General features: G+C 35.4%; 1 protein-coding gene across 2 annotated transcripts; it reads right to left on the bottom strand.

The window, feature by feature from the left end:
- Nucleotides 1-47: 47 nt before the first annotated feature.
- Nucleotides 48-5,608, bottom strand: LOC104088047 (uncharacterized). Of its 2 annotated transcripts, XM_070197180.1 has the most exons (8): nucleotides 5,163-5,608; nucleotides 4,775-4,975; nucleotides 4,562-4,684; nucleotides 4,338-4,375; nucleotides 4,129-4,237; nucleotides 1,659-3,449; nucleotides 797-945; nucleotides 48-673 (listed from the first exon to the last, which is right to left on the bottom strand). In XM_070197180.1, the coding sequence occupies exons 1-8, from the start codon at nucleotides 5,232-5,234 to the stop codon at nucleotides 436-438; spliced, it is 2,721 nt and encodes a 906-aa protein (XP_070053281.1). In that variant the 5' UTR covers nucleotides 5,235-5,608; the 3' UTR covers nucleotides 48-435. The 2 variants fall into 2 exon arrangements, with proteins under 2 accessions (XP_070053281.1, XP_070053282.1); XM_070197181.1 differs by lacking the exons at nucleotides 4,129-4,237; nucleotides 4,338-4,375 and having other exon boundaries at nucleotides 5,163-5,429.
- Nucleotides 5,609-13,693: the final 8,085 nt, after the last annotated feature.

The raw sequence follows: 13,693 nt of genomic DNA, 5'->3' as shown, positions 1-13,693 counted from the left end.
CTTTCTTGTCTATCCCAAAATGATCTATTTTATGAGAAAAGTTGACATACTTTAAAATTTATTCACATTTCTATGATGTGAATAATTTGTGAACATTACCAACTGATCTATAGATATTATGTAAAATCTTACAAAAGGAAGGAAACCTGGATATACTGCTTGCAAATAATCTAATAAGTAGACAATTGTGTTGGACAAAAACGGATAGAAGATAATGATAACAACAGATTCTAACAGGTGCATGACCCTCGTTACCACGACAAGATTGCTTGTCTATGACATGGAAGTTGATAATTTGAGGAATGGAAGCAACTTATAATTGCCAGGGAATCTGCATATTCAGACCTTATTTTTGGCTACTTCATTATCTTCTACAGAAGGTTGCTTTTGCGCAAATCTAATGATTCAATCATTTATTTACCAGCGGACAAACTGCTACCTCTTTCCATTTTTCAAATTGCGCAAAGCCATGACAAGTTGTTGCCTTTCACCTTCTACTTCTGCAAATTTGAGACTTATTTCTGAATATCTCTCTTCCATTTCCTTCAATTCATGCTCCATGTAGTTGTTTTTCTCTTTCAGTAAAGCTACTTCACATAGTAATTCTGGATCAAGTATATTTTGGGTATGGCCATTGATCGTTTCTGACGCTCTCCCTGGATCAACTTCTCTACTGCAGAAGGAGCATAAAATTAAGATTTGTGTCTGCTTTATCTTTCCACAGAACTGCAGTTTCTTTTTGATAAATTTATATGAATAGATGCATAGCAATGGTTCAGTAGTCCTATTAGTTTACCTTGTTATATTTGCAATTTTGCTGGGTCCATTCTCCACAAATCTTTCTTCTGTAAAGGCATCCTGTTGGTGGTGAATGTTCTCCCTAATACAATTTCTTCCTCCAGCAACAATAATGTCCGGAGTTGCCTCCTCAGGTGGTTCATCCTCCTGTATGTCAAGACCAGCAGTTCCTTTAGAATTGTAGTGATGTTTCGTGAAGACTTCTGTGAATCTTTTTCTAAGCCGAGTCAAAAACTTGAATGAGAATACAAGATTCTAAGGTGTAGGAAAATTGTCACAAAATGTCAACAAGTTGGTTTTCAGTGGATGCGACTCATTTTATGTCTGTGCATATGTACTTAAAATGTAGGTCAATGGTTTAATAGATACTCTCTTTGTTCCATATGATTTGACAATTTGTCTTGCATGAAGATGATAGTTATAGAAAAAAGTATTAAAGTACTAGGAATTGTGAAGTATGTGCTGAAGCTCCAGGAACTGTGACATCATACTAGAAAACGAACCTGTTCCATGAATTTGGATTCTTGGAGCATGCAGAACTTGTATAGATTGTCATTATTTGTAGAAGCATCAAATACCGAGTGTCTAAAAAGGATATATATCATAGAAAATGGGATAAAATTTCCCATCAACCTGATGAATGCTTAATTGCTTATAACCTGTTTTTGAATGTCATCACTATTATTCTTTATAATATTTTCTGAATTTAATTCACTTGTAGGCATTCATTATTATTTTTGAAGAAAGGGATAGACCTAAAACATTAAGTGGACCAGTTTCTTCTCTTCTCAAGGCTTCTATATTGAAATGAGTAATATCATCACGTTTTAGGTGTGTAACTTATTTCTAATGCAAAGTACCTCTTCCTTCTCTTGGCGGTGTCCCTGTAATTTGAGCACCAACTTCATCAAGTTCTCATTTTCCAACTTTAGTTGATCTGTACTGCATCTCATTTCGTCATTCTGAAGTTGTAGCTTCTCTACTTCTGATTGTAAGGTCTCTTCTACGTTCTTCTTTTGATCCACTTCAGTCCTCAGGGGAATTAATTCCTCCAGGAACATTTCTGCTTCCCTCCTCTCTGAAGCTAGCTCTCTCTCCAATTCCTTTTCCTTGGTCAACTTTTGTTCTATCTCCATTTCAGCAGTTGATTTTTCCATTTGTTGCGCATTTGGTCTTCCAACTTCCATTGATGAAGCTTTCAGCTCAAGAACTTCTCTTTCATAATGATCTTTTGCTGATTTAAATTCTTCTTCGGATTTCTGTAGCAATTCCTCTAAAATTTTGTTCTCCTCACGCAGAATATTTGCTTCTATCACCGCATCACTGGCCAGTTTTTCTCTCTCATCAATCTTCAATGTCATTTCATCGGATAGCCTTTTTAATTCTCCTTGAAGCTTCTGAGCTGCCTTAGCATTACTCCACCTTGCCCTTCTCAATGCTTCCTCTGCTTTTACGGCCCTCTGCTCCTGCTTAACTTTGGCTTGGGTGACTGCTTCCAGATGTTCTTCAAATTCCTGTGTCTTCGTTTCCAGTTCATTCTCCAGCGTTGAAACATTTGTTTCAAGTTCGTTTATCGTATCCAATGATTTTGAGTACTGGAATGTTTGTCTTTTCATTTCTTCCTCTAGCCGCTCCACCTGGAGTTTAAAGTGCTTAACAGCGGCTAAAGATTGTGAGTGTTCTTGTTGAGTTTTCACCTTTTGCTGCTCACATTGCTCTAGGTTATGATTAATATCGTCATTTTCCTCTTTTAACAATTGACAATGGCTTTCAAGCTGATCCATCTGTGCTTTCAGCTCTTCGTTGTCTTTCTTGTAGACCTCTATTTCATTCTGTAGTTTTTCAATTGTCTGCTTCATTGCTGGAGATACATCAGCAATTTTAAGCTCCTTAGCTTTTCTATCTTCATTCTGACCAATCTTGAGATGATTTGATTCTGCAGCAGCCTCTAGCAAATCCTTATTGGACCTAACTTTTTCGGAAAGATACAAAATGTCCTTATCTTTCTGGTCCAACATTTTGTTGAGGTCTCTTACTGTAAGAATCAGTTCAGAATTTGAGTCTTCTGTCTTTTGCAGCTTCAGCATCAATTTATTATTTAAGTTCTTCTCATTCTGAAGTTTATGCCTAATTTCTTCCAATAGAGCTGTCGAACTTTTGTCGTCCGATTCTATACTATCTGAAACTACTGCATCTACCTCATCTGTGCATCTCAGTCTAAGTTTCTCACATTCGGTTTTAAGGACATCTCTCTCCTCTTTTAGGTTGGCAATGTGTCTTGACTGTTCCTGTGCCCTTTTGGTCTCTTTCCCAGTTTGCTTTCTGAGTGTCTGTAGTTCTATTTCTGACAATTCTGCCTGCCTCTCAAGCATTGTGATCTTATTTTTCATTGACTCAAAACTGTTACTTGAAGTTTCTCGGGCGTTGTCTCTCAGAAGGTCCTCCTCTGATTTGTATGTTGTATCAATTAGACTCCCATCTAAATCAGAGCCAAGCGAGCAATCTGTGGACGATCTGTGATGTAGATGTCTTTCGAGGGGATTAACTGCATTTTGGGGTGTGAACTGTTTCACAAAACTGTTTTTTGGTTGAGGATCCCATGGGACACTATTTTTCTTGAGATAATGAGATGGTTCATTCAAATTCTCACCCTGTGGAAGATGAAACAAAGAGTTCAGTTGCAATTTGCAGCTATGAGATACAAATAGTTTCTATGAAGCATGGAAATTTTAAAAGTGTTATTCTATCAGTCTAGGACAACATGGGCAAGATGTATTTGAAGCCCAGGGAATACTTGCCACATTTGCCTCTATCTGAATTGCCGAATTTGATTGCTTTTGTCATCTGCATTTTAGCTTCTCTCAAATGTTTCATGAATTTTCTATTTGGGAAAATGTAAAGTTCAATTAAATATAAGTATAGGGGGCTTAAAAAGGATTCTAATTGATGAAAACATACATGTGTAACAATAAATGATATTGTTGATAGAGATTTAAAATGTTCCTATATTTGTTGTGTATGTGTTTCCAAGTGTTTATAATGGCTTTGGCAAACAACTATCACATAAGGCTTTATTCAGATTTTTTGACATGTACCGGAAAACCTTAAACCCGTCCTCTTTCTTGTAAGTTGGATGTTCAATCCACAAGTGAACTTTAGTCCTAGGCGTGAGGGCGGGTGTTAGTGCCCCACATCGGCTATGGGTGGGGTGTTTGGTCTCTTTATATGGTCTTGGGCAATCCTCACCTCTTGAGCTAGCTTTTGGGATTGAGTTAGGCCCAAGGTCCATTTGTTTATCAATGCAAAAAGTATATAAATATGAGATCTTACTTCAATAGATGTACACTGTCCATTTCCATAATGACCATCGTTTCCTAGTTCTGTTTCAAAATTCTGATCGAGAGATTCGGTCCTTGAAATTTCACTATCTTCACTGCACCTGAATTTTTTTTGTTAAAACTCTACTTTAGTACTCAAACTTGTAGATAATTGAAGCCAGGATGATAACATGTTTATTGTGGTGTGAAATGCTTAATCACCTGGTCCCATGAGCTCCTTGCATATTCTGTACTGCGACCTGTTTCAAATGTATATCTTTAGAACAACACAGTTTAATGTAAAGGCTTTTGTTTGCTTTGTTAGCAAAAATTATGACAAAGTTCCCATTCTTAGACAATCTATTTTCTGTTTGGTTTCCCATTTGAGGTGCAGAGAGTGCATGTCTGTGTGTGTGCATGTTAGGGAGAGGAGATAGAGGACATACATGTAAAATTGCGCCAGTCTCCAGTGGCATTAGGGGTAGAGATACTACCAAGGTTTCAGTTGCCTCTACCAAATCGGCAAAATCGAGACCAACTTCTCCCAGGAAACCTGATTTTGATGATCCCTGAGATAACATCATGTCTACGAGTAGTGAGCAAATATTCCAACAGAAAATGGTCAGAGTGCACATGGAGTTTGCAATTCTGTAACTTACAGATGCCACAGCAAAGTAGTAAATATTTTGTTTAATTTGTCCTGTTTTTGGATCCCTGACTAATTTCACTGTTTCGTAGATAGGATTCTCCCATGAACAGGTTCCTTCAACAATTGCTGCTTTTCCTAGTCTCACTGTTGGCTTTCCGGCATCTGCTGGAACTAATGAAATCATTAGTTTTTTGGCTTTTAGCTGAGGCACCTGAAATCATCATAATGTGTGAGATTCGTATTAGTATAGCTTATATTGAATCAAGCTTTTAGAGACTGCAATCATCCTGAATATGCTGTATTGGTTACTAGATGCAGTTAACAGAATTTGAGAAGAAACTGACCCTTATGAAATGGAAGGGAGAAAAAAAAAACTTTCCACCATCCTGTCATCATACCTGTGTTACTTGAAATTGCATTCTGAATACAGCTTTGATCTTCTCCTTTTTCCATTTTGATGATTTGAACATGATTGTTAAATCAGAAAATGAATCTGCTTGACCTTTCTTTGGAATTTGAGAAAAGTTGACTGCTTCACTTTACTCTGTATTTGTTTTTTTTTTGGTTTCAGAGTAGAGATAAAGCTGTCTTCTAGGCTCTAGTTGAAGTTTGCAGATGCTTTGCTTGGTGTAAAAGTTGAAAGAAGAAAAGAAAATGAATATAATAAAATATGCAATGTGAGTATCAGATAACAACAGCTAAATGTGTCGTACTTTTTTGAGTACATAATGGAAGGAATACCTTTATTTTAGTTGAAGTAAAGAGATCATGAGTAAGTGCCCTGCTATGACACAGCAATTCTTTTATGGCACAAGCTTGTCTTCCTTTTCTTTATGTGGGACTCACTGATCCGAATCCAGACTGTCATATGAGTAGAATAATTTTTTTCCCATGAAAGGTCAAACTGTTTTCTGTCTCCACCTTCAGTATTAAGAAGTTAGCTAACTTTTTAACCGAGTAATGCAAAGTTTTAGTTGTAAAGAGACGTGGATGTATACTTATAGAAGTTGAGATCTTTACTCAATAATGACTTCCTCTTTTTAGTAGACATTTGCCTTTGTTCTGCTGTCATTAGTAAGTTGAGATACCGAACTTTGTTTCTGAAATGGAAGGTATTTTTCATTCTATTTTAATCTTTCTCTTGTTTAAGCTGCAAAGTTCAGATCTGCAACAATTGATAGTTTATTGTTATTGGGTTTCTTTCTGACACTTACAGTCCGATTTGAGATACAGATGACCAGAAAAAAGGGTAGGTTGGTAAAATATGATGCTACCACTGAACTGATTTGGGTTTTTCCTGATGTGCCCCCAAAGACCCAATAAAGACGCTGTTAAGACTATAACACTGTTGACTTCTTAGTCTATATATGCCATTCTTGTGTAATTGCATAACAACGGTACTCTTATTCTTGGTTCCTGCATCCTTGCAATTGTGATCTGCAAATGCGATTTTTCACGTGATGTAACGTGGCATCCATACCCTCCGCCCTACCCTCTTTCTTCCCCAAATTCATACAAGAGAATTATCCTTTTTTTTGTTTCACCCGGCCACTTATACTTGTACTAGAGTAGACTGTCTGCATTATATTTCTTGGGCTGCGGCCCTTCTTCCCACTTATATTTGTACTAGAGTAGACTGTCTACATTACATCTCTTTGGCTGCGGCCCTTATTCGAACCATGTTTGAATGCAAGATGTTTTGTGCAACCGATTGCTATTTTTAATGATGAAAACAAGATTAGAGTTTTAAAATTTAATATATATTCTCAATAATGTAAAGAACTTTCATATGTTTAATGTAAATTTGATTAACTTGCCAATTGTTTCTTTGGTTGATTGATTCTTAAAGATAAGCATTCAAACAGTAATATAATCAATTTCTGCTAGTTTGATTGCATGAGTCCTTGTATATCACAAGTGACCTAAGAAAAAGAATCCTAAATCAAAATGTTTAAGAGTCGTGTGATGGGTGAAGATCCAGCACAATACAATATAATCTGCCGTGGAAGCTCCATATCCAGGAAGAAGGAAGATGACGGACACTGTCATGTGTTATCTATTTTCTACTTCCAATTATCCATCTACACGTTTATTCTACATTGTGTGGATGTTGGTAGATGTAAACGTTGCCAATTAAATGGTAAGCTTTAATTGCGGAATGATAATATTTAAGGTCCAGCACGTGCTGAGAACAGTCCCTACACAACTATTCATGTGAGTTGCATTATTATTAATTGAATGCACCGAGAAAACCGTTTGTTTTTTCCATCTTGGCCTTCTCGTTATTCTCCCCCACTTTCTCGTTAATCAAAAAAATAAAATTTATAATCTTAAACAAGTCATAATACTTGTATAGTTATTAAATATTTGAAACTTACGTTTTAAATATTCCATGTAGCTATAAAAGTTTCTAAAGGTAAAATGAGTAAATACAAATTTAAATTGCTTCAAAAAATAAAAATGTGTTATTTTTTTTTAATATGGACTAATATAAAAAATTTATCAAATAAATGAGAACTGAGTGAGTAATAATTTGAATTGCAACTGATATTTTAAGTTAATTTTTCACTTAAAAATTTACAAGCATTCTTGAGAAAATAAATGAGTGACTGCAACTTTAGTTGAGATGATTTTAATATCAATCAATTAGATTCAATTCTAAATTATTCGACGTTAACTATGTGAATCCTTTATATACGTTCATCGTATATGCTAATATGATAAATATATCATCTATTATGTTATAATGAATGTAAGAACTGTATGTTACCTCACATTGTTAAAGAGAATGGTAGCGGACTGACGTGAAACTTGCCAACTTGGTAATGTCTAAATTAAAGAAGAGAAGCATTTTTCCAAAGAGAAAAGCAGTTCTTTTTTTGAGTTTTGAAATCTTTTCTCATAGAAATTACATCTCAAACAAACACTTTTTGTAACAGTATTTCCTAAACTCAACAACTGAGTTAGCAAACTCTATTTCAAACTAGTAAGGATATTCCGTGCTCCGCACGGGCCCAATAACATTAGTATATTATTGTTGGTCCCAAACTATTATCTAAAAAATAAATTTTAAAAGGAACTTATTTCTTGATAAGGTTACGTTAGATAGCATGGCTAATTTTTGTCAAACTTACATATTCTGACAACACAAATTTTAACACCATAGAAAGCTTCAATTTTCATATAATAATTCAAATAAAAAATATAATTGTTCAAAGGAAAATGCATAGTTCAAATAAAAAAAGATAGCTAGATTGGGGTGACAACCCAATAATTACTACAAAATTATCCTTTTTATTTTACCACTTTTGTTTTGAGTCCTTTATAAATTTGCTAAGAATTCTTCTTTTCAACATTTGATCATCACTTCTAGTTATTTTTCACCTTTTGTGTCTTCTTGTGATTAGAAATTCATTTTTAAACGTGTAAACTTTATGTTGATCCTCAAAGTGTATGATAGAAAAGTAATTTTTTATTGGTAGAGAAATTCAATATCATTAAACTGGCCTTTGTTATCACTTTTTTTCCCGGATATTTTTGAAAAAGTAATTACATTGGATTTTCATTTGCGAAGCACATTTTTCTTTATACATATGTCTACTTCAATCTATAATTCGAACACACTTATGTTATTAATAGTGGTTTGCGACTTTGCATCCAAATATTCAATCAAAGACCCTAAGTATGTGACAATAGCAATGGCATTAACAAAATCAAGCACCCCAATGTTTAAATCTCTTCATAAGTCTTCATAAACAAAACTAACAAGCTATACCCCTTTCTATTTTTCATTACCAAAATTTTTATTTTAAAATATTTGGAATACATTTTCATACATGGTTGATTTGGATGAAGTTTAATCTTTGAGATATTACTTATATATAAAGCGTTCGTCTCTTTAAAAATATTCCCTTAGATCACATCAGTTGAAATATCACTATTCAAATTGAACAAAAATAATTTTCTCTCAACGGAGATGAACTCCTCTTTGAATTATAATCTCCTTCCTTGATTTTAATTATGCCTAATTTTATATTAACTAAGCAATTACACGTGCAAAGAAAAAGGTCAAACTATGTAATTATTTTAAATTGCAGGCAAATTAAATTTTAAACTCTATATTTATCTAATATTGTGATATAAATTTTATCCAAATGCCAACAATAAGTACAATTGTTTAATACTTTTTCTAGAGAAAATAATATAAAAACATTAATACCTCATAGAATCACATAAAGTTTGAACAAGCAATGTTTAGCTCGGTGAATACGATGGAGATAGTAGCGAAGCATTATGTTAAACTTTTTTTGAGGAATATTTCTACTAAAATAAAAAATTTCACTCATAATATAACTTCTTCTTTACAAATAAAACTCATATTCAAACATAACTTTCAAATATATATATTTTTTCAACTTCAACTTCAATTGATCTAATTTTTCAATTTTAATCAAATATTATCCAAATGTCAACAGTAAGTTACGTTTTTTATGTTATGCAATTAAGATTAAAATCTAAAGTTGGCATAGAAATAGGTACAAAATTAAATAAGATTATCGATGTAGGAATGCGGCAAAACAACGTATAAATAAATTATACTGCTAAAATATTAAACTATATTTAACTTTTAGATCCAAATGCCAACAATAAGTTTTTTTAATGTTATGTAATTAAAATTAAAACTAAAGTTAGGCATAGAAATAACTACAAGAACTAAATACAAGTTTAGGGGTATGTCCATGTATTCAGCCTATAAGAAACTACAATTAGCGGTCACCAATACTCCTTTTGTTGTGAAAAGGCACATGGATAGCCGACACCAATTAGCATGACAAGTAGATGGAGAGTTGACACTTGTCAGAAGAATGTGCTACCGGTTGATGAGATAAACAACGGACAATGTCGTGAAAGTGTTAAAAACTTTTATGTAGCAGCTACTATAAGATTCGTTTCGAGTTAATCGTATTGCTCTGTTTTGTCCAAAATACAAAAATACCCTTATTTATGATAAGCAGACATGTTGACCTTGAGGTGCATGTATTCTCTCGTATTAAGAAGTAGTAATAGTAATATGCTACTGGTTGATGAGATAAATAAGGAACAATTTCGTGAAAGTATTAAAAACTTTTATGTAGCAACTATAATAAGATTCGTTTCGAGCTAATCGTATTGCTCTGTTTTGTTCAAAATACAAAAATACCCTTATTTATGACCGGCAGACATGTTGACCTTGAGGTGCATGTATTCCCTCTTATTAAAAAGTAGTAATAGTAATGTGCTACTGGTTGATGAGATAAATAAGGGACAATTTCGTGAAAGTGTTAAAAAAATTTATGTAGCAGCTACAATAAGATTCGTTTCCAGCTAATCGTATTGCTCTGTTTTGTTCAAAATACAAAAATACCTTTATTTTTGACAGGCAGACATATTGACCTTGAGGTGCATGGATTCCCTCTTATTAAAAAGTAGTGTCACGACCCAAATTAACCATCTGTAAGGTGTCGTGATGACACTTAGTCTTTACGACTAGGTAAGCCTAATATTACGAAAAATATAAAGAGAACACAATATTTTTAAAGATAAACAGCATATTGTGAATAGCCAAGAGTAGTACCACTCGGCATATACAAAATAATTTCCCAAGACCCGGAATATCATTAAGTCACAAGTTGCTATAATCTATGTAGCTCTATACAAAAGTGTGAAGATAATAAAGAAAGTCTCTAGGCGAGGGAGTAAAAGGGGACTCCGAAGATCTGCGGACGCAAGCAGTAGTACCTTGAAGTCTCCTAGAATCAACAACACGCACTAACCCCGAGGCTGATAGCTCGCACTTGGATCTGCACACAAAATCATGTGCAGAGAAGGGCATGAGTACACCACAATGGTACCCAGTAAGTGCCAAGCCTAACCTCGGTCGAGTAGTGACGAGGTCAGGTCAAGGCCCTACCAGAGTAAATATAATAAATTAAACAGTAAAAGATATAAGTAAAATTTACGGTAACACAGTTAAAGAAATTCTCGAAAATTTAACAGTTAAGGGATCCCTCGGCTCAGAACAAGGTAAACACATTGGGGAATATCCCGGGATACCGTCCCGTAGTTCCAAATGAATATGCAGTACATGGGGATCTCCCGGAATACGTCCGTAGTCCCAAAGTAAATATGCAGTGCTTGGAGATCTACCGGAATACGTCCGTAGTCCCAAAGTAAATATGCAGTGCTGGGGGATCTCCCAGAATACGTCTGTAGTCCCCAAATAAATATACAAGACATGGGGATCTCCCGGAATACGTCTGTAGTCCCAATTTAAATATGCAATGCAAGATGAAATGGCAGGTATGACATCGAGTTATACAGTTTATATTGAACACAAATAAGGAAAGTAGGGACTTAACTAAGCATGGCGCACAAAATGTCAAATAGGCAGTTAAAACACGTAAGCATGCTTCTCTAGTCTAAGTTTAACAATTAAACGTATTAGTGCAATTTAATAAGGAAAAACAGTTTATTATTTAGAAAGGAAAAATGAGATTTTTGCAATAATAGTCCGTGTACATACTCGTCACCTCACGTACACGGCGCCCACACATCAATTAATATCAAAAATCCTAAGAGAAAGTCCCCAACACAAGATTAGGCAAGCCACTTACCTCGAATCGCTCAAATCAACTCGATATCACGTTCTTGCCACGAGTATCCGACTCCAAATGGCCTGAATCTATTCAAATTAATTGCATAATGTAAATATAACTACTAGTAACTAATTTAGCTAATTAATTCGAAGCTAAAGCGTGAAATTAGGAAAAACGCCCAAAAAGTCTCCACAGGCCCACGCCTCGAAATCGGGTAAAACTTATAAATTTTGAACACCCATTCACTCACGAGTTCACTCGAACAAAAATCATCTAAATCCGGCGTCAAATTCCCATTCAAATCTCAGATTTTCAATTGGGGAACCTTTTCCCCCATTTCCAAACTTCTACCCTCAAATTCCTTAATTAGACGAAGAAAACAATAATAGATTAATGTATTATGATCAAAATAGAGTTAGAATTAGTTACCCAATAGTTCTCCTTCAAAATCTCTTGAGAAATCGTCTCCCACCGAGCTCTAAATCGAATTGGTGAAAAATGAGGAATGAACCCTCGAAGCTACCTCTTCAACCCAGCGATTTCCGCACCTGCGCTCATGGGGCCGCATCTGCGGTCACGCACCTGTGGAAAAAATCATCGCAGGTGCGAAGGTCACTTATCCGGGTTGGGACCGCATCTGCGGGCAATTCCTCGCACCTGCGGTCCAAATCGGCTCATTTGCGCATTTCACTAAGGTAGCCAGGCTCCGCACCTGCGGCCACGCTTCGCACCCGCGGGCTCGCAGGTGTGGTCAAACTTGCGCACTTGCGCTCCATCACCAGCCCCACCAGTTTCGCATTTGCGCATCCCTCCGCACCTGCGGCCTCCCTCTGCAAATCTAGTTCGAATGACCTCAAATTTTACATACAGGTCACAAATGACACTACGAACCTACAACCACTTTCGGAATTCCATTCCGAGCTCGATATCAAAATTTTCACTATCGGTTGACATCGCCGAAAAACTAACTTTTGCCAATTCAAGCCTAAATCTACTGCAGACCTCCAAAATATATTTCGGACGCGCTCCTAACCCCAAAATCACTCAACGGAGCTAACGGAGTCGAGAGAATTCCATTCCGGATTCGTCTTCACACAGTTTCGACTACGGTCCAAACTCTAAGGCTTAAACTCACAACTAGGGACTAAGTGTCCCAAAACTCTCTGAATTTCATAACCAATTACTCTGACAAGTCTCAATAGCGGAAACAAACGTAGAAAAAATAGTTATTAGAGGATCGGAGCTCTAATTCTCAAAACGACCGGCCGGATCGTTACAAGTAGTAATAGTAATGTGCTACTGGTTGATGAGATAAATAAGGGATAATTTTGTGAAAGTGTTAAAACTTTTATGTAGCAGCTACAATAAGATTCGTTTCCAGCTAATCGCATTGCTCTGTTTTGTCCAAAATACAAAAATACCCTTATTTATGACAAGCAAACATGTTGACCGTGAGGTGCATGTATTCCCTCTTATTAAAAAGTAGTAATAGTAATGTGCTACTGATTGATGAGATAAATAAGAAACAATTTCGTGAAAGTGTTAAAAACTTTTATGTAGCACCTATAATAAGATTCGTTTCCAGCTAATTGTATTGCTCTGTTTTGTTCAAAATACAAAAATACCCTTATTTATGACAGGCACACATGTTGACCTTGAGGTGCATGTATTCCCTCTTATTAAGAAGTAGTAATAGTAATGTGCTACTGGTTGATGAGATAAATAAGGGACAATTTCGTGAAAGTATTAAAAACTTTTATGTAGCAGCTACAATAAGATTCGTTTCGAGCTAATCATATTGTTCTGTTTTGTCCAAAATACAAAAATACCCTTATTTATGATCGACAGACATGTTGACCTTGTGGTGCATGTATTCCCTCTTATTAAGAAGTAGTAATAGTAATAGTAAAGTAAAACAAACCCAGCTTAATATGCACCAAGGCCAATAGTTTCTTGAAGTGGGGATGATTGGGCCACAAGTCATTTTGGTAGAAGATGCCGAGCTAGTTTGTAAACACTCCAAGCTATTGCAAAGCCCAATTAGTATGTATCCTTTCCTAGGTGACAGGAATGACCTAGGGTCTGGTCTAATAAATTTGTCCCGTTTTGAATATGTGAAAATAACTTTCAGTCTTACACATACTTATTGCTTGTCAGAAATTTCTCAATTGAAATTGTTAGATTTTATATTATATTTACTCGACTTATATTATTAATCGCTCACAAACTCTACCCGATTAATAAGAATTTGTGGTTGTTTAATTGTTCACCAAGCTCTATGAGATTGGCATAAT

The sequence above is a fragment of the Nicotiana tomentosiformis genome, chromosome 3, assembly GCF_000390325.3.
Source record: "Nicotiana tomentosiformis chromosome 3, ASM39032v3, whole genome shotgun sequence".
Lineage (NCBI taxonomy): Eukaryota > Viridiplantae > Streptophyta > Magnoliopsida > Solanales > Solanaceae > Nicotiana > Nicotiana tomentosiformis.
Note: the sequence above shows the minus strand (reverse complement) of the source record. Positions and strands in the feature narration are given on the sequence as shown.